Genomic DNA, 20,893 nt, shown 5'->3' on the forward strand with positions numbered 1-20,893 from the left:
TTCTTCTGTTTCCATTATATTTGGAGACGTATAACAATCCCCTCTCAGTATTTTATTCTTCCTTCTCCCTCTTCTATCTCCATCCATAGGGACTCACATATATTATCATGTAGAATTGGTCAGAATTTTTTTCCACCTATATTAATTCTAATCCCCCCTCTTGTTGCTGGGGCTTCTGGCCTTCGTGTACATGCACTGTATGTATTTCTCTATATCTCTATTCTTGCTTAGTGTATTGACTGTCCCCCCCACGCCACCCCCAATTTCATTACTTATGCCCAGGTCACTATGTTCCCCTCCTGTATAGTAATTGCTCTCCTCACTCAGTCCCTGGATTATACCCTTCCACCATACGTCTGACCAGTTTTCCCCTCAGCACAGAGGTTCCCTCCCTATTGAGGTGCAGTGCGTCGCTAACATAGAACTTTTGGCCAACAGTCGACCCCCAAGCCCTCCTTTCTGCACCAATTCATGAGCCACTTATTTACCGCCCTAATCTCCCTCTGCCTCGGCACGTGGTACAGGCAGTATTTCAGCAAACACCACCTTCCAGGTCCTTGCCTTTAGCTTACAGCCTAATCATCTTTAAGGACCTTCCACCTACCTCTAACTTTGTTTGTGCTGATATGCACCATGGCCGCTGGGTTCTCACCAGCCCCTCCTAGTGATGTGTCCACCCAATCAGTGATGTGCCGAACTCCAGCGCCAGGAAGACCACACACTGCTCGGTGATCCCTGTCTTTGTGACAGATTGTCCTATCTGTTCCCCTAGTATTGGAGTCCCCCACTACCTGCACCTGTCTGGCCTGCACTCCTGTTTCCCCCTTACTGAAGCAGAGACTCCTCCGGCTTTCAGAGGATGTGTCTTGCTGCCTCTGGACTGACACCCCCCTGATCTGCCAACCTAGAAAACTTGTAGAGGTGTGCCGGATCAAGACGAGACTCCCTGACTCTTCCCTGTCCTCCGCTTCCTATCACCCGTCCGCTGCCTCGCTGTCCTGCAGCTCCATACTACCCTCCTCCCCCACATCTACCCCAGCTATCTGCCTCGCTGTCCTGCAGCTCCATACTACCCTCCTCCTCCACATCTACCCCAGCTATCTGCCTCGCTGTCCTGCAGCTCCATACTACCCTCCTCCTCCACATCTACCCCAGCTATCTGCCTCGCTGTCCTGCAGCTCCATACTACCCTCCTCCTCCACATCTACCCCAGCTATCTGCCTCGCTGTCCTGCAGCTCCATACTACCCTCCTCCCCCACATCTACCCCAGCTATCTGCCTCGCTGTCCTGCAGCTCCATACTACCCTCCTCCCCCACATCTACCCCAGCTATCTGCCTCGCTGTCCTGCAGCTCCATACTACCCTCCTCCTCCACATCTACCCCAGCTATCTGCCTCGCTGTCCTGCAGCTCCATACTACCCTCCTCCTCCACATCTACCCCAGCTATCTGCCTCGCTGTCCTGCAGCTCCATACTACCCTCCTCCCCCACATCTACCCCAGCTATCTGCCTCGCTGTCCTGCAGCTCCATACTACCCTCCTCCCCCACATCTACCCCAGCTATCTGCCTCACTGTCCTGCAGCCCCATACTACCCTCCTCCCCCACATCTACCCCAGCTATCTGCCTCGCTGTCCTGCAGCTCCATACTACCCTCCTGCCCCACATCTACCCCAGCTATCTGCCTCACTGTCCTGCAGCCCCATACTACCCTCCTGCCCCACATCTACCCCAGCTATCTGCCTCGCTGTCCTGCAGCTCCATACTACCCTCCTCCCCCACATCTACCCCAGCTATCTGCCTCACTGTCCTGCAGCCCCATACTACCCTCCTGCCCCACATCTACCCCAGCTATCTGCCTCGCTGTCCTGCAGCTCCATACTACCCTCCTGCCCCACATCTACCCCAGCTATCTGCCTCGCTGTCCTGCAGCTCCATACTACCATCCTCCTCCACATCTACCCCAGCTATCTGCCTCGCTGTCCTGCAGCTCCATACTACCATCCTCCTCCACATCTACCCCAGCTATCTGCCTCGCTATTCTGCAGCTCCATACTACCCTCCTCCACATCTACCCCAGCTATCTGCCTCGCTGTCCTGCAGCTCCATACTACCCTCCTCCCCCACATCTACCCCAGCTATCTGCCTCGCTGTCCTGCAGCTCCATACTACCCTCCTCCCCCACATCTACCCCAGCTATCTGCCTCGCTGTCCTGCAGCTCCATACTACCCTCCTCCCCCACATCTACCCCAGCTAGCTTAAGGGGGCTTTACACGCTACGACATCGCTAATGCGAACTCGTTGGGGTCACGGAATTGGTGACGCACATCCGGCCGCATTAGCGATGCCGTTGCGTGTGACACCGATGAGCGATTTTGCATCGTTGCAAAAACGTGAAAAATCGCTCATCGGTGACATGGGGGTCCATTCTCAAAAATTGTTACTGCAGCAGTAACGATGTTGTTCCTCGTTTCTGCGGCAGCACACATCGCTGCGTGTGACACCGCAGGAACGAGGAAGCTCTCCCTACCTGCCTCCCGGCCGCTATGTGGAAGGAAGGAGGTGGGCGGGATGTTATGTCAGCTCATCTCCACCCCTCCGCTTCTATTGGGCGGCCGCTCAGTGACGTCGCTGTGACGCCGCACGGACCGCCCCCCTTAGAAAGGAGGCGGTTCGCCGGTCACAGCGACGTCGCCGGGCAGGTAAGTATGTGTGACGGGTCTGGGCAATGTTCTGCAGCACGGGCAGCGATTTGCCCGTGTCGCACAACATATGGGGGGGCGGGTACCCACGCTGGCGATATCGGGACCGATATCGCAGCGTGTAAAGCCCACTTTAGGCGGGCTTTGCACGTTGCGACATCGCAAGCCGATGCTGCGATGTCGCACGCGATAGTCCCCGCCCCCGTCGCAGGTACGATATCGTGTGATAGCTGGCGTGGCGAAAATTATCGCTACGGCAGCTTCACATGCACTCACCTGCCCTGCGACCGTCGCTCTGGCCGGCGACCCGCCTCCTTCCTAAGGGGGCGGGTCGTGCGGCGTCATAACGACGTCACACGGCAGGCGGCCAATAGCGGCGGAGGGGCGGAGATGAGCAGGATGTAAACATCCCGCCCACCTCCGTCCTTCCTCATAGCCGCCGGCGGCAGGTAGGTGTGCTCCTCGCTCCTGCGGCTTCACACACAGCGATGTGCGCTGCCACAGGAACGAGGATAAATATCGTACCTGTCGCGGCACCGGCATTATGGAAATGTCGGTGAGTGCAATGATGATACGATAACGACGTTTTTGAGCTCGTTCATCGTATCATCTAGCATTTCCACAGTACGATGACAAAAGTGACGCCGGATGTGCGTCACTTTCTATTTGACCCCATCGACATCGCACGTGCAATATCGCAACGTGCAAAGCCGCCCTAAGAAACAAATCTCACTCGCTGCTCATTCCCACTCGCATTGGAAGATGATTTGTATCAATTCCCTTTCTATTAGCTGCAAAACAACCTGCAACTCTACAAAGCTACAAAGTGTGAGGCTTTTAGCCTGGTCCAGAGAAGGATTACAATTGAATTTCCTGCTCAGATCTGTAGATCTGTGATGTCACCGTTATCCTCTATAAAGATGTGATGTCACTGTTGTCATCTGTAAATGTGTGATGTCACCAGTATCGTCTATAGACATGTGATGTCACCAGTGTTGTGTATAGACGTGTGATGTCACCAGTATCGTCTATAGACATGTGATGTCACCAGCTTCATCTGTAGACGTGTGATGTCACCAGCTTCATCTGTAGACGTGTGATGTCACCAGCTTCATCTGTAGACGTGTGATGTCACCAGCTTCTTCTGTAGACGTGTGATGTCACCAGCTTCATCTGTAGACGTGTGATGTCACCAGCTTCATCTGTAGACGTGTGATGTCACCAGCTTCATCTGTAGACGTGTGATGTCACCAGCTTCTTCTGTAGCGTGTGATGTCACCAGCTTCTTCTGTAGACGTGTGATGTCACCAGCTTCTTCTGTAGACGTGTGATGTCACCAGCTTCTTCTGTAGAGTGTGATGTCACCAACTTCATATGTAGACGTGTGATGTCACCAACTTCATATGTAGACGTGTGATGTCACCAGTGTTGTGTATAGACGTGTGATGTCACTAGCTTGATCTGTAGACGTGTGATGTCACCAGCTTCTTCTGTAGACGTGTGATGTCACCAGCTTCTTCTGTAGATGTGTGATGTCATCGGCTTCTTCTGTAGCATGTGATGTCACCAGCTTCTTCTGTAGATGTGTGATGTCATCGGCTTCTTCTGTAGCGTGTGATGTCACCAGCTTCTTCTGTAGCGTGTGATGTCATCGGCTTCTTCTGTAGCGTGTGATGTCATCGGCTTCTTCTGTAGCGTGTGATGTCACCAGCTTCTTCTGTAGCGTGTGATGTCACCAGCTTCTTCTGTAGCGTGTGATGTCACCAACTTCTTCTGTAGCGTGTGATGTCATCGGCTTCTTCTGTAGACGTGTGATGTCACCAGCTTCTTCTGTAGCGTGTGATGTCACCAGCTTCTTCTGTAGCGTGTGATGTCACCAACTTCTTCTGTAGCGTGTGATGTCATCGGCTTCTTCTGTAGACGTGTGATGTCACCAGCTTCTTCTGTAGCGTGTGATGTCACCAACTTCTTCTGTAGCGTGTGATGTCATCGGCTTCTTCTGTAGACGTGTGATGTCACCAGCTTCTTCTGTAGCGTGTGATGTCACCAGCTTCTTCTGTAGCGTGTGATGTCATCGGCTTCTTCTGTAGTGTGTGATGTCATCGGCTTCTTCTGTAGACGTGTGATGTCACCAGCTTCTTCTGTAGCGTGTGATGTCACCAGCTTCTTCTGTAGCGTGTGATGTCACCAGCTTCTTCTGTAGCGTGTGATGTCACCAGCTTCTTCTGTAGCGTGTGATGTCATCGGCTTCTTCTGTAGCGTGTGATGTCACCAGCTTCTTCTGTAGACGTGTGATGTCATCGGCTTCTTCTGTAGCGTGTGATGTCACCAGCTTCTTCTGTAGCGTGTGATGTCACCAGCTTCTTCTGTAGCGTGTGATGTCATCGGCTTCTTCTGTAGACGTGTGATGTCACCAGCTTCTTCTGTAGCGTGTGATGTCATCGGCTTCTTCTGTAGACGTGTGATGTCACCAGCTTCTTCTGTAGCGTGTGATGTCACCAGCTTCTTCTGTAGCGTGTGATGTCACCAGCTTCTTCTGTAGCGTGTGATGTCACCAGCTTCTTCTGTAGCGTGTGATGTCACCAGCTTCTTCTGTAGCGTGTGATGTCATCGGCTTCTTCTGTAGCGTGTGATGTCATCGGTGTCATCTGTAGCGTGTGATGTCACTGGTGATTACAATTCCATACGCACTACAAGCAGGCAAAGAAATTCCCCGGATTATTACTCCTGCAGAGACAATGAGCTAATCCTTGTAATAATCTGCTCCAGCGACTCGGATGCACAGTGCAGTGATACTATAGACCGCTGATATAGGCACCTCGTATTAAGTTGTTTCTAAGCTTTTCATACTGGATACTGTCAACAGAGTCAGTGTGTATCTAAGCCTGTCATGTTATATCCTCACTGCAGAGCATCTGTATTTAAGCCTGTCATGTGCGATACTGCCTGCAGAGCTGTGTATCTAATCTCATCATGAAACATGCTGTCTGCTGAGCTTCTGTATTTATCAGATATTGTGTGATAATGTCTGCTGAGGCCTGTATCATGTATCTAATTATGTAATGTTGTATATTTAAGACTATTATGAGATACTGTCTGCTGAGCCGTGTATCTAATCCTCTCCTGTGTGATACTGTCTGCTGAGCTCTGTATCTAATCCTCTCCTGTGTGATACTGTCTGCTGAGCTGTGTATCTAATCCTCTCCTATGTGATACTGTCTGCTGAGCTGTGTATCTAATCCTCTCCTGTGTGATACTGTCTGCTGAGCTGTGTATCTAATCCTCTCCTGTGTGATACTGTCTGCTGAGCTGTGTATCTAATCCTCTCCTGTGTGATAGTCTGCTGAGCTGTGTATCTAATCCTCTCCTGTGTGATACTGTCTACTGAGCTGTGTATCTAATCCTCTCCTATGTGATACTGTCTGCTGAGCTGTGTATCTAATCCTCTCCTATGTGATACTGTCTGCTGAGCTGTGTATCTAATCCTCTCCTGTGTGATACTGTCTGCTGAGCTGTGTATCTAATCCTCTCCTGTGTGATACTGTCTGCTGAGCTGTGTATCTAATCCTCTCCTGTGTGATAGTCTGCTGAGCTGTGTACCTAATCCTCTCCTGTGTGATACTGTCTACTGAGCTGTGTCTCTAATCCTCTCCTGTGTGATACTGTCTGCTGAGCTGTGTATCTAATTCTCTCCTGTGTGATACTGTCCGCTGAGCTGTGTATCTAATCCTTTCCTGTGTGATACTGTCTGCTGAGCTGTGCATCTAATCCTGTCCTGTGTGATACTGTCTGCTGAGCTGTGTATCTAATCCTATCCTGTGTGATACTGTCTGCTTTGCTGTGTATCTAATCCTATCCTTTGTGATACTGTCTGCTGAGCTGTGTATCTAATCCTCTCCTGTGTGATACTGTCTGTTGAGCTGTGTATCTAATCCTCTCCTGTGTGATACTGTCTGCTGAGCTGTGTATCTAATCCTCTCCTGTGTGATACTGTCTGCTGAGCTGTGTATCTAATCCTCTCCTGTGTGATAGTCTGCTGAGCTGTGTACCTAATCCTCTCCTGTGTGATACTGTCTACTGAGCTGTGTCTCTAATCCTCTCCTGTGTGATACTGTCTGCTGAGCTGTGTATCTAATTCTCTCCTGTGTGATACTGTCCGCTGAGCTGTGTATCTAATCCTTTCCTGTGTGATACTGTCTGCTGAGCTGTGCATCTAATCCTGTCCTGTGTGATACTGTCTGCTGAGCTGTGTATCTAATCCTATCCTGTGTGATACTGTCTGCTTTGCTGTGTATCTAATCCTATCCTTTGTGATACTGTCTGCTGAGCTGTGTATCTAATCCTCTCCTGTGTGATACTGTCTGTTGAGCTGTGTATCTAATCCTCTCCTGTGTGATACTGTCTGCTGAGCTGTGTATCTAATCCTCTCCTGTGTGATACTGTCTGCTGAGCTGTGTATCTAATCCTCTCCTGTGTGATACTGCTGAGCTGTGTATCTAATCCTCTCCTGTGTGATACTGTCTGCTGAGCCGTGTATCTAATCCTGTCCTGTGTGATACTGTCTGCTGAGCTGTGTATCTAATCCTCTCCTGTGTGATACTGTCTGCTGAGCTCTGTATCTAATCCTTTCCTGTGTGATACTGTCTGCTGAGCTGTGTTTTTAATCCTCTCCTGTGTGATACTGCTGAGCTCTGTATCTAATCCTCTCCTGTGTGATACTGTCTGCTGAGCTGTGTATCTAATCCTCTCCTGTGTGATACTGTCTGCTGAGCTGTGTATCTAATCCTGTCCTGTGTGATACTGTCTGCTGAGCTGTGTATCTAATCCTATCCTGTGTGATACTGTCTGCTGAGCTGTGTATCTAATCCTCTCGTGTGATACTGTCTGCTGAGCTCTGTATCTAATCCTCTCCTGTCTGATACTGTCTGCTGAGCTGTGTATCTAATCCTGTCCTGTGTGATACTGTCTGCTGAGCTGTGTATCTAATCCTCTCCTGTGTGATACTGTCTGCTGAGCTGTGTATCTAATCCTCTCCTGTGTGATACTGTCTGCTGAGCTGTGTATCTAATCCTCTCCTGTGTGATACTGTCTGCTGAGCTGTGTATCTAATCCTCTCCTGTGTGATACTGTCTGCTGAGCTGTGTATCTAATCCTCTCCTGTGTGATACTGTCTACTGAGCTGTGTCTCTAATCCTCTCCTGTGTGATACTGTCAGCTGAGCCGTGTATCTAATCCTGTCCTGTGTGATACTGTCTGCTGAGCTGTGTATCTAATCCTCTCCTGTGTGATACTGTCTGCTTAGCTCTGTATCTAATCCTTTCCTGTGTGATACTGTCTGCTGAGCTGTGTTTTTAATCCTCTCCTGTGTGATACTGCTGAGCTCTGTATCTAATCCTCTCCTGTGTGATACTGTCTGCTGAGCTGTGTATCTAATCCTCTCCTGTGTGATACTGTCTGCTTAGCTCTGTATCTAATCCTTTCCTGTGTGATACTGTCTGCTGAGCTGTGTTTTTAATCCTCTCCTGTGTGATACTGCTGAGCTCTGTATCTAATCCTCTCCTGTGTGATAGTCTGCTGAGCTGTGTACCTAATCCTCTCCTGTGTGATACTGTCTACTGAGCTGTGTCTCTAATCCTCTCCTGTGTGATACTGTCAGCTGAGCCGTGTATCTAATCCTGTCCTGTGTGATACTGTCTGCTGAGCTGTGTATCTAATCCTCTCCTGTGTGATACTGTCTGCTTAGCTCTGTATCTAATCCTTTCCTGTGTGATACTGTCTGCTGAGCTGTGTTTTTAATCCTCTCCTGTGTGATACTGCTGAGCTCTGTATCTAATCCTCTCCTGTGTGATACTGTCTGCTGAGCTGTGTATCTAATCCTCTCCTGTGTGATACTGTCTGCTGAGCTGTGTATCTAATCCTCTCCTGTGTGATACTGTCTGCTGAGCTCTGTATCTAATCCTCTCCTGTGTGATACAGTCAGCTGAGCTGTGTATCTAATCCTATTCTGTGTGATACTGTGCTGAGCTGTGTATCTAATCCTCTCCTGTGTGATACTGTCTGCTGAGCTGTGTATCTAATCCTGTCCTGTGTGATACTGTCTGCTGAGCTGTGTATCTAATCCTCTCCTGTGTGATACTGTCTGCTGAGCTGTGTATCTAATCCTCTCCTGTGTGATACTGTCTGCTGAGCTGTGTATCTAATCCTCTCCTGTGTGATACAGTCTGCTGAGCTGTGTATGTAATTCCATCCTCCCGTGTATCTAAGCCTTTTCTGCGCTGCGCTGGCTGTGCGGTCTCTGACGTGTCTTCTCCCTCTCGCAGGCTCTCTACATGTTTTATGCTCTGGCCATCGTTTGTGATGACTTCTTTGTTCCATCCCTGGAGAAAATTTGTGAGGTGAGTGCACGATAAGACCCCCATATTAGACCCACACCCCCATATTAGACCCACACCCCCACATTAGATCCTCTCCAGCCTCAAGTGCTTACTCCAATTCTCACGCACTGGATCCACATCTGTGTAGATCCACGTGGTCCTGGGGCATGAATAAAATCGCAGAGCTGCAGTGAAGACTGACACAGACGAGCGACGCAGGGGGCAGCACCGAGCTTCTATAGGGCATTGCTACAATGTATCAGTCTAGTGTCTGGTCCTTGCAGTTCACCCCTGGACCCGCAGGAGGCAGCACCGAGCTTCCATAGGGCATTGCTACAATGTATCAGACTAGTGTCTGGTCCTTGTAGTTCACCCCTGGACCCGCAGGGGACAGCACCGAGCTTCTATAGGGCATTGCTACAATGTATCAGACTAGTGTCTGGTCCTTGTAGTTCACCCCTGGACCCGCAGGGGACAGCACCGAGCTTCCATAGGGCATTGCTACAATGTATCGGACAAGTGTCTGGTCCTTGTAGTTCACCCCTGGACCCGCAGGGGACAGCACCGAGCTTCTATAGGGCATTGCTACAATGTATCAGACTAGTGTCTGGTCCTTGTAGTTCACCCCTGGACCCGCAGGGGACAGCACCGAGCTTCTATAGGGCATTGCTACAATGTATCAGACTAGTGTCTGGTCCTTGTAGTTCACCCCTGGACCCGCAGGGGGCAGCACCGAGCTTCTATAGGGCATTGCTACAATGTATCAGACTAGTGTCTGGTCCTTGCAGTTCACCCCTGGACCCGCAGGGGGCAGCACCGAGCTTCCATAGGGCATTGCTACAATGTATCAGACTAGTGTCTGGTCCTTGTAGTTCACCCCTGGACCCGCAGGGGACAGCACCGAGCTTCCATAGGGCATTGCTACAATGTATCAGACTAGTGTCTGGTCCTTGTAGTTCACCCCTGGACCCGCAGGGGACAGCACCGAGCTTCCATAGGGCATTGCTACAATGTATCGGACAAGTGTCTGGTCCTTGTAGTTCACCCCTGGACCCGCAGGGGACAGCACCGAGCTTCTATAGGGCATTGCTACAATGTATCAGACTAGTGTCTGGTCCTTGTAGTTCACCCCTGGACCCGCAGGGGACAGCACCGAGCTTCTATAGGGCATTGCTACAATGTATCAGACTAGTGTCTGGTCCTTGTAGTTCACCCCTGGACCCGCAGGGGGCAGCACCGAGCTTCTATAGGGCATTGCTACAATGTATCAGACTAGTGTCTGGTCCTTGCAGTTCACCCCTGGACCCGCAGGGGACAGCACCGAGCTTCTATAGGGCATTGCTACAATGTATCAGACTAGTGTCTGGTCCTTGTAGTTCACCCCTGGACCCGCAGGGGGCAGCACCGAGCTTCTATAGGGCATTGCTACAATGTATCAGTCTAGTGTCTGGTCCTTGCAGTTCACCCCTGGACCCGCAGGGGGCAGCACCGAGCTTCTATAGGGCATTGCTACAATGTATCAGACTAGTGTCTGGTCCTTGCAGTTCACCCCTGGACCCGCAGGGGACAGCACCGAGCTTCTATAGGGCATTGCTACACTGTATCAGACTAGTGTCTGGTCCTTGTAGTTCACCCCTGGACCCGCAGGGGGCAGCACCGAGCTTCTATAGGGCATTGCTACAATGTATCAGACTAGTGTCTGGTCCTTGCAGTTCACCCCTGGACCCGCAGGGGGCAGCACCGAGCTTCTATAGGGCATTGCTACAATGTATCAGACTAGTGTCTGGTCCTTGCAGTTCACCCCTGGACCCGCAGGGGGCAGCACCGAGCTTCTATAGGGCATTGCTACAATGTATCAGACTAGTGTCTGGTCCTTGCAGTTCACCCCTGGACCCGCAGGGGGCAGCACCGAGCTTCTATAGGGCATTGCTACAATGTATCAGAATAGTGTCTGGTCCTTGCAGTTCACCCCTGGACCCGCAGGGGGCAGCACCGAGCTTCTATAGGGCATTGCTACAATGTATCAGAATAGTGTCTGGTCCTTGCAGTTCACCCCTGGACCCGCAGGGGGCAGCACCGAGCTTCAGCTTCTATAGGGCATTGCTACAATGTATCAGACAAGTGTCTGGTCCTTGTAGTTCACCCCTGGACCCGCAGGGGGCAGCACCGAGCTTCCATAGGGCATTGCTACAATGTATCAGACAAGTGTCTGGTCCTTGTAGTTCACCCCTGGACCCGCAGGGGGCAGCACCGAGCTTCAGCTTCCATAGGGCATTGCTACAATGTATCAGACAAGTGTCTGGTCCTTGCAGTTCACCCCTGGACCCGCAGGGGACAGCACCGAGCTTCTATAGGGCATTGCTACAATGTATCGGACAAGTGTCTGGTCCTTGCAGTTCACCCCTGGACCCGCAGGGGGCAGCACCGAGCTTCTATAGGGCATTGCTACAATGTATCAGACTAGTGTCTGGTCCTTGCAGTTCACCCCTGGACCCGCAGGGGGCAGCACCGAGCTTCTATAGGGCATTGCTACAATGTATCAGAATAGTGTCTGGTCCTTGCAGTTCACCCCTGGACCCGCAGGGGGCAGCACCGAGCTTCAGCTTCTATAGGGCATTGCTACAATGTATCAGACAAGTGTCTGGTCCTTGTAGTTCACCCCTGGACCCGCAGGGGGCAGCACCGAGCTTCCATAGGGCATTGCTACAATGTATCAGACAAGTGTCTGGTCCTTGTAGTTCACCCCTGGACCCGCAGGGGGCAGCACCGAGCTTCCATAGGGCATTGCTACAATGTATCAGACAAGTGTCTGGTCCTTGTAGTTCACCCCTGGACCCGCAGGGGGCAGCACCGAGCTTCAGCTTCCATAGGGCATTGCTACAATGTATCAGACAAGTGTCTGGTCCTTGCAGTTCACCCCTGGACCCGCAGGGGACAGCACCGAGCTTCTATAGGGCATTGCTACAATGTATCGGACAAGTGTCTGGTCCTTGCAGTTCACCCCTGGACCCGCAGGGGGCAGCACCGAGCTTCTATAGGGCATTGCTACAATGTATCAGTCTAGTGTCTGGTCCTTGTAGTTCACCCCTGGACCCGCAGGGGACAGCACCGAGCTTCCATAGGGCATTGCTACAATGTATCGGACAAGTGTCTGGTCCTTGTAGTTCACCCCTGGACCCGCAGGGGACAGCACCGAGCTTCCATAGGGCATTGCTACAATGTATCAGACTAGTGTCTGGTCCTTGTAGTTCACCCCTGGACCCGCAGGGGACAGCACCGAGCTTCTATAGGGCATTGCTACACTGTATCAGACTAGTGTCTGGTCCTTGTAGTTCACCCCTGGACCCGCAGGGGGCAGCACCGAGCTTCTATAGGGCATTGCTACAATGTATCAGTCTAGTGTCTGGTCCTTGCAGTTCACCCCTGGACCCGCAGGGGGCAGCACCGAGCTTCTATAGGGCATTGCTACAATGTATCAGACTAGTGTCTGGTCCTTGCAGTTCACCCCTGGACCCGCAGGGGACAGCACCGAGCTTCTATAGGGCATTGCTACAATGTATCAGACTAGTGTCTGGTCCTTGTAGTTCACCCCTGGACCCGCAGGGGGCAGCACCGAGCTTCTATAGGGCATTGCTACAATGTATCAGTCTAGTGTCTGGTCCTTGCAGTTCACCCCTGGACCCGCAGGGGACAGCACCGAGCTTCTATAGGGCATTGCTACAATGTATCAGACTAGTGTCTGGTCCTTGCAGTTCACCCCTGGACCCGCAGGGGACAGCACCGAGCTTCTATAGGGCATTGCTACAATGTATCAGACTAGTGTCTGGTCCTTGTAGTTCACCCCTGGACCCGCAGGGGGCAGCACCGAGCTTCTATAGGGCATTGCTACAATGTATCAGACTAGTGTCTGGTCCTTGCAGTTCACCCCTGGACCCGCAGGGGGCAGCACCGAGCTTCAGCTTCTATAGGGCATTGCTACAATGTATCAGACAAGTGTCTGGTCCTTGTAGTTCACCCCTGGACCCGCAGGAGGCAGCACCGAGCTTCTATAGGGCATTGCTACAATGTATCAGACAAGTGTCTGGTCCTTGTAGTTCACCCCTGGACCCGCAGGGGACAGCACCGAGCTTCTATAGGGCATTGCTACAATGTATCGGACAAGTGTCTGGTCCTTGTAGTTCACCCCTGGACCCGCAGGGGGCAGCACCGAGCTTCTATAGGGCATTGCTACAATGTATCAGAATAGTGCCTGGTCCTTGTAGTTCACCCCTGGACCCGCAGTGGACAGCACCGAGCTTCTATAGGGCATTGCTACAATGTATCAGTCTAGTGTCTGGTCCTTGCAGTTCACCCCTGGACCCGCAGGGGGCAGCACCGAGCTTCTATAGGGCATTGCTACAATGTATCAGACTAGTGTCTGGTCCTTGTAGTTCACCCCTGGACCCGCAGGGGACAGCACCGAGCTTCTATAGGGCATTGCTACAATGTATCAGGCTAGTGTCTGGTCCTTGTAGTTCACCCCTGGACCCGCAGGGGGCAGCACCGAGCTTCCATAGGGCATTGCTACAATGTATCAGACTAGTGTCTGGTCCTTGCAGTTCACCCCTGGACCCGCAGGGGACAGCACCGAGCTTCTATAGGGCATTGCTACAATGTATCAGACTAGTGTCTGGTCCTTGCAGTTCACCCCTGGACCCGCAGGGGGCAGCACCGAGCTTCAGCTTCTATAGGGCATTGCTACAATGTATCAGACAAGTGTCTGGTCCTTGTAGTTCACCCCTGGACCCGCAGGGGACAGCACCGAGCTTCTATAGGGCATTGCTACAATGTATCAGACAAGTGTCTGGTCCTTGTAGTTCACCCCTGGACCCGCAGGGGGCAGCACCGAGCTTCTATAGGGCATTGCTACAATGTATCGGACAAGTGTCTGGTCCTTGTAGTTCACCCCTGGACCCGCAGGGGGCAGCACCGAGCTTCTATAGGGCATTGCTACAATGTATCAGAATAGTGTCTGGTCCTTGGAGTTCACCCCTGGACCCGCAGGGGACAGCACCGAGCTTCCATAGGGCATTGCTACAATGTATCAGTCTAGTGTCTGGTCCTTGTAGTTCACCCCTGGACCCGCAGGGGGCAGCACCGAGCTTCCATAGGGCATTGCTACAATGTATCAGTCTAGTGTCTGGTCCTTGTAGTTCACCCCTGGACCCGCAGGGGGCAGCACCGAGCTTCCATAGGGCATTGCTACAATGTATCAGACTAGTGTCTGGTCCTTGCAGTTCACCCCTGGACCCGCAGGGGACAGCACCGAGCTTCCATAGGGCATTGCTACAATGTATCAGACTAGTGTCTGGTCCTTGCAGTTCACCCCTGGACCCGCAGGGGGCAGCACCGAGCTTCTATAGGGCATTGCTACAATGTATCAGACAAGTGTCTGGTCCTTGCAGTTCACCCCTGGACCCGCAGGGGACAGCACCGAGCTTCTATAGGGCATTGCTACAATGTATCGGACAAGTGTCTGGTCCTTGCAGTTCACCCCTGGACCCGCAGGGGGCAGCACCGAGCTTCTATAGGGCATTGCTACAATGTATCGGACAAGTGTCTGGTCCTTGTAGTTCACCCCTGGACCCGCAGGGGGCAGCACCGAGCTTCTATAGGGCATTGCTACAATGTATCAGAATAGTGTCTGGTCCTTGTAGTTCACCCCTGGACCCGCAGGGGGCAGCACCGAGCTTCTATAGGGCATTGCTACAATGTATCGGACAAGTGTCTGGTCCTTGCAGTTCACCCCTGGACCCGCAGTGGACAGCACCGAGCTTCTATAGGGCATTGCTACAATGTATCAGTCTAGTGTCTGGTCCTTGTAGTTCACCCCTGGACCCGCAGGGGACAGCACCGAGCTTCCATAGGGCATTGCTACAATGTATCGGACAAGTGTCTGGTCCTTGTAGTTCACCCCTGGACCCGCAGGGGGCAGCACCGAGCTTCTATAGGGCATTGCTACAATGTATCAGAATAGTGTCTGGTCCTTGCAGTTCACCCCTGGACCCGCAGGGGACAGCACCGAGCTTCCATAGGGCATTGCTACAATGTATCAGTCTAGTGTCTGGTCCTTGTAGTTCACCCCTGGACCCGCAGGGGGCAGCACCGAGCTTCCATAGGGCATTGCTACAATGTATCAGACTAGTGTCTGGTCCTTGCAGTTCACCCCTGGACCCGCAGGGGACAGCACCGAGCTTCCATAGGGCATTGCTACAATGTATCAGACTAGTGTCTGGTCCTTGCAGTTCACCCCTGGACCCGCAGGGGGCAGCACCGAGCTTCTATAGGGCATTGCTACAATGTATCAGACAAGTGTCTGGTCCTTGCAGTTCACCCCTGGACCCGCAGGGGGCAGCACCGAGCTTCTATAGGGCATTGCTACAATGTATCGGACAAGTGTCTGGTCCTTGCAGTTCACCCCTGGACCCGCAGGGGGCAGCACCGAGCTTCTATAGGGCATTGCTACAATGTATCGGACAAGTGTCTGGTCCTTGTAGTTCACCCCTGGACCCGCAGGGGGCAGCACCGAGCTTCTATAGGGCATTGCTACAATGTATCAGACTAGTGTCTGGTCCTTGTAGTTCACCCCTGGACCCGCAGGGGGCAGCACCGAGCTTCCATAGGGCATTGCTACAATGTATCGGACAAGTGTCTGGTCCTTGTAGTTCACCCCTGGACCCGCAGGGGGCAGCACCGAGCTTCTATAGGGCATTGCTACAATGTATCAGAATAGTGTCTGGTCCTTGCAGTTCACCCCTGGACCCGCAGGGGACAGCACCGAGCTTCCATAGGGCATTGCTACAATGTATCGGACAAGTGTCTGGTCCTTGCAGTTCACCCCTGGACCCGCAGGGGGCAGCACCGAGCTTCCATAGGGCATTGCTACAATGTATCAGTCTAGTGTCTGGTCCTTGTAGTTCACCCCTGGACCCGCAGGGGGCAGCACCGAGCTTCCATAGGGCATTGCTACAATGTATCAGTCTAGTGTCTGGTCCTTGTAGTTCACCCCTGGACCCGCAGGGGGCAGCACTGAGCTTCCATAGGGCATTGCTACAATGTATCAGACTAGTGTCTGGTCCTTGCAGTTCACCCCTGGACCCGCAGGGGACAGCACCGAGCTTCCATAGGGCATTGCTACAATGTATCAGACTAGTGTCTGGTCCTTGCAGTTCACCCCTGGACCCGCAGGGGGCAGCACCGAGCTTCTATAGGGCATTGCTACAATGTATCAGACTAGTGTCTGGTCCTTGCAGTTCACCCCTGGACCCGCAGGGGACAGCACCGAGCTTCTATAGGGCATTGCTACAATGTATCGGACAAGTGTCTGGTCCTTGCAGTTCACCCCTGGACCCGCAGGGGGCAGCACCGAGCTTCTATAGGGCATTGCTACAATGTATCGGACAAGTGTCTGGTCCTTGTAGTTCACCCCTGGACCCGCAGGGGGCAGCACCGAGCTTCTATAGGGCATTGCTACAATGTATCAGAATAGTGTCTGGTCCTTGTAGTTCACCCCTGGACCCGCAGGGGGCAGCACCGAGCTTCTATAGGGCATTGCTACAATGTATCGGACAAGTGTCTGGTCCTTGCAGTTCACCCCTGGACCCGCAGGGGACAGCACCGAGCTTCTATAGGGCATTGCTACAATGTATCAGACAAGTGTCTGGTCCTTGTAGTTCACCCCTGGACCCGCAGGGGGCAGCACCGAGCTTCTATAGGGCATTGCTACAATGTATCAGAATAGTGTCTGGTCCTTGCAGTTCACCCCTGGACCCGCAGGGGGCAGCACTGATCATTCTCAGACAGCGGCAGAATTCCTCGCGGTTTCCCATTCATTATATTTCTGTGAGTTCCTGCGTTTGATGTCGCGCAGATTCAGAATCTCAGCGGGAAGTCGCTGCCTCGTCACATGATAATGAGAGGTGACGGTGAGCGCTGGGAAGAAAGGTATACGGCACAATGGCGAGCGCGACCGAGGCGCTGAGCGGGGGAACAACCGGAGGCGGGAAAACGTTGTCGTAGAAACAGTATTAAACTTTAATGAGCCTTAACCCTTCCGCGGCAGATTGATTTCTGCAGGTTTAGGGCAATGTTTTAAGATTGACGCGTCTTATTCCAGTCTTGAAGGCGTAAGATGCGCCAAATCCAGTAAAGAAGCCAGTGTCCTGCTGTGTCCGGAGCTGGGGTGGATTTCTGCTATAATGTCGCTTTTTCTGCCCTAAATTCTAGTGGATCTGTCCGGTCGCACAGGGACGCTCCCCTCCCCCAGCCCCAACCACTTTAGGCTAAGTTCACACTTCCGCTAAAATGTGTCAGTCTTAATCCGCCGCTATGGTAAACAACGCTATCCGTTTAGCGGATTCCATTGTGTCCCATAGACTTGCATTAGTGGCGGATTGCGACTGATGACCCTGCGTTGCGTCCGCTGCGTCGCGGTCCGTCGTTTTTTGACTGACTGCTGGGCAGGGAGCAACGCAGAATCCAACGTTTTTCTGGCCGTCAAAATTGACGCACCACGCAGAAATCCACCGCAGTCCGTCACGCTTGTAATGTATGTCTATGGTGCTGGATTCCGTCATGCTCTACTGAGGTTTGGCACACCCACTGGGCTGTCCCAAACACAAACGGATCATGACTGATCCGTCAAAAAACGGACGCACAGCGGATGCAACGGACGCAACGGATCAGTTTATTCACAGGATTCCTGTGAAAGGAATCCTGTGAAAAACACATCCGTTGCATCGGTTGACAACTTAAAAACGACTGATCCGTTGCTGACGGACCTGACGGATTTAAAACAGCGGAAGTGTGAACCTAGCCTTATAGCAAATCAGTTATCGTGATGCCAAAAGTTCCTAAATCGTTGTGCAACTGGACATTGTGACCTTTTATGCACAAAATCCGATGCAAGTCCTTCATTGTCTCAATTCCGCACCATTGTTAAGATCTCTGCTTGCTGTCAGTGAATGGAAAAACCCTGTTCAGGTCAAAGACAGTGTAAATCACAGCGTTTGTTCCATCAGGATCCATTCCTCTGTGAGATAAACCGTGCACTGATACATTGTAACAAACCATATGGATGGGGATAGATATCTGCTGCACATCTCACAGAGGAGAGATTGGATGCAGTTGTAGCAAACCCTCAGCTGTGAGACGTGTCGGGTGTGCACGGGGCTTCACCTCTGGATGTAACAGTCACTGACGAGCAGCGGAGATCCTGAAAATAGCGAGGAGCTAAATCCCAAAGTCTTGTAGAAAGTTGTAGACGCTGTTATTGTAAAGTGAGAACACATAGTAAAGCGGAAACGTAAGGAAATATGGAAAATAACAGATTTTCATTTGTTGTGGACTTGCGAGGAAAATAAGGTGCGGGGTCCCTTTAAGCCCTTTAACCTCTGGGTGTCAGGAGTTGGCTCTGATTGGCAGATCACTTTTGCTCCTGGATCTCGTTCAGAATCTTAAAGATTCTATTTTGGAATTCGGCAGAAATCTCAGAATTGTTGGGATGATTGGGCGCCAGCTGCCGGCCCGGCTCCACGTCAGGCACTGCCTCTGCCCGCTGGAACTGGCAGCCTGTGCTCAGCAGCTGGCACGGCCCGCACACCAGGGACTGCTCCGCACTGACTGTGTCTGATTAATCATCTTTCTTACAGAGGCTGCACCTGAGCGAGGACGTGGCCGGGGCGACCTTCATGGCGGCGGGCAGCTCCACTCCGGAGCTATTCGCCTCTGTCATCGGTAAGTTCATGGGTACCCTATGCCCCGGCCGTGGCCATGATTGTTTCCCAGCGGTCTGGACAGGATGGCGCTGCTGGCTGCGGTCAGCAATCCTTTTTTCTATATAGAGTAAAATTCCTTTAATCCGGCACCTTTTACTTCACAGATTTTGGGAATCCATCACATTGTGCAGTAACATTCATATGATCTGGTACTTTATGCAGCCAGAATCGCCTCTTTACCGCGACATCCCATGGTTCATACATTCTCATAATCCGGCACTTCCATCCACCATATAAAAAAGTGTTTTACACAGTTATGGCCGAAAGTGTTGGCACCCTGAAATTGTTGCAGAAAATGAATTATTTCTCCCTGAAATGTATTGCAATTACAGTCCATATGTTTTATGTCCATTTCCTTTGTGTGTGCTCGAACAACACGAACAAAATGCAAATTGATAGACTTTCACACAAATCTCCAAAAATAGTCCAGACAGAATTGCTGTCCCCCTCCTCTTCATATTTGGCAGCGCCCTTTACCCTTTGGAATAAATCTCTTACATCAGTCGCCTCCTGTCCCCGTCCTCAGCTTCTTCCTCCTCTCACCTGGAATCTCGGACTCTTCTTTATAAACGTCTCCAGTTCTCTCATATCTGAAGGCGTCTTCTCTTCTCTTCTCCCAATTTTCAGATCTCTCCACAGGTGTGAATGGGGTTTAGATCCGGACTCATTGCGGCCTCTTCGGAACTCTCCAACGCTTTGTTTCCATCCATTTCTGGGGCTTCTTGAAATGATTGGGGTCATTGTCCTGCTGGAAGACCCCTGACCTATGATTATACCCAACTTTCTGACACTGAGCACTACATTGCCACTTGTCCTTTGGTCCATGGTATTTCATGATATCTTGCACACACTCAGGGCCCCTGTGGCAGAGGCAGCAAAACAACCCTAAACATCTGTGACCTCCACCATGTGTGACTGTAGGTGCTGTGTTCTATTTTTTGTAGGCCTCATTCAGTTTTCGGTAAAGAATAGAATAATGTGCTTTATCAAAAAGCTCTATCTTGGTCTCATCTGTCCACAAGACGCTATCCCAGAAGGATTTTGGTTGCTCACGTACATTTTGGCTTTATCTGTCTGTCAGCAGTGGAGTCCTCCATAGAGTTTCATTTATTTGAGATGTGGGTGGATAGTTTGTGCTGACACTGATGCAGGACAACATCAATTTATCTTGAACTTAATTGGGGCTTAGCCACCATCTTTACTATCCTGCATTGCAGCCTTTTATTCTCTGCCATCCACAGCCAAGGATATTAGCTACAGTGCCATGGGTTGTAAACATCTTGATTATGTTGCACACTGTGGAAAAACGAACATCAAGATCAAAGGCAGTGTGGACAAAGGAACATCAAGATCTCTGTTGATGGATTTTTCTACAATTTTGGTTCTCAATCCTCAGGCAGTTCTCTTGTCCTCTTTCTTTTCTCCATGCTTGCTGTGGCACACAGAGACACACAATGCAAAGATTCAATCAACTTTTCCCCTTTTTATCTGGTTTCAGGTGTGATTTTCATATTGCCCACACCTGTTATTTCTCACATATGAGTTTGTACGAGCATCACATGCTGAAACAAGGTTTTTTACCCACACCCCACAAATCTGGGAAAGTGCCAACAATTTTGGCCCGCCCATTTTGGGGGTTGTGTGTGAAATTATGTCCAATTTGCCTTTTTTTTTTTTCCTTTTGGTTTTTTTTTTGTGTTGTTCTTCTAATACAAACAGAGGAAATAAACACATGTATAACAAAACGTGTGTAATTGTAAGAATTTTCATTAAGAAATATTTCATTTTCTGGAACAATTTCAGGGGTTCCAACATTTTCGGCCATACGAAAAATTACGAATATTCTCTACATCATCCAATAATTCAGAAAATCTTATAGTCCAAGTCCTGGAGGTTCTCTATATTGGCGCTAAGAAAATCTTTTAATCTGGAAAATGTGAAAATTCAATTTACATAAATTCTTTTAATCCGGCATCAAGTAATTTAAAATGTTGTTGTTTT

General features: G+C 51.0%; 1 protein-coding gene across 3 annotated transcripts in view; it reads left to right on the forward strand.

Annotated features, from left to right (window-relative positions):
- SLC24A4 (solute carrier family 24 member 4) overlaps window positions 1-20,893 on the forward strand; it is a 130,432-nt gene that overhangs the window by 92,214 nt on the left and 17,325 nt on the right. For all 3 annotated transcript variants that reach the window (XM_075330994.1, XM_075330992.1, XM_075330993.1), the window contains exons 4-5: window positions 9,024-9,098; window positions 18,767-18,851. In XM_075330994.1, the coding sequence (XP_075187109.1) occupies window positions 9,024-9,098; window positions 18,767-18,851 (160 nt within the window). The remainder of the gene's footprint in view (window positions 1-9,023; window positions 9,099-18,766; window positions 18,852-20,893) is intronic.

The sequence above is a fragment of the Anomaloglossus baeobatrachus genome, chromosome 12, assembly GCF_048569485.1.
Source record: "Anomaloglossus baeobatrachus isolate aAnoBae1 chromosome 12, aAnoBae1.hap1, whole genome shotgun sequence".
Classification (NCBI taxonomy): domain Eukaryota; kingdom Metazoa; phylum Chordata; class Amphibia; order Anura; family Aromobatidae; genus Anomaloglossus; species Anomaloglossus baeobatrachus.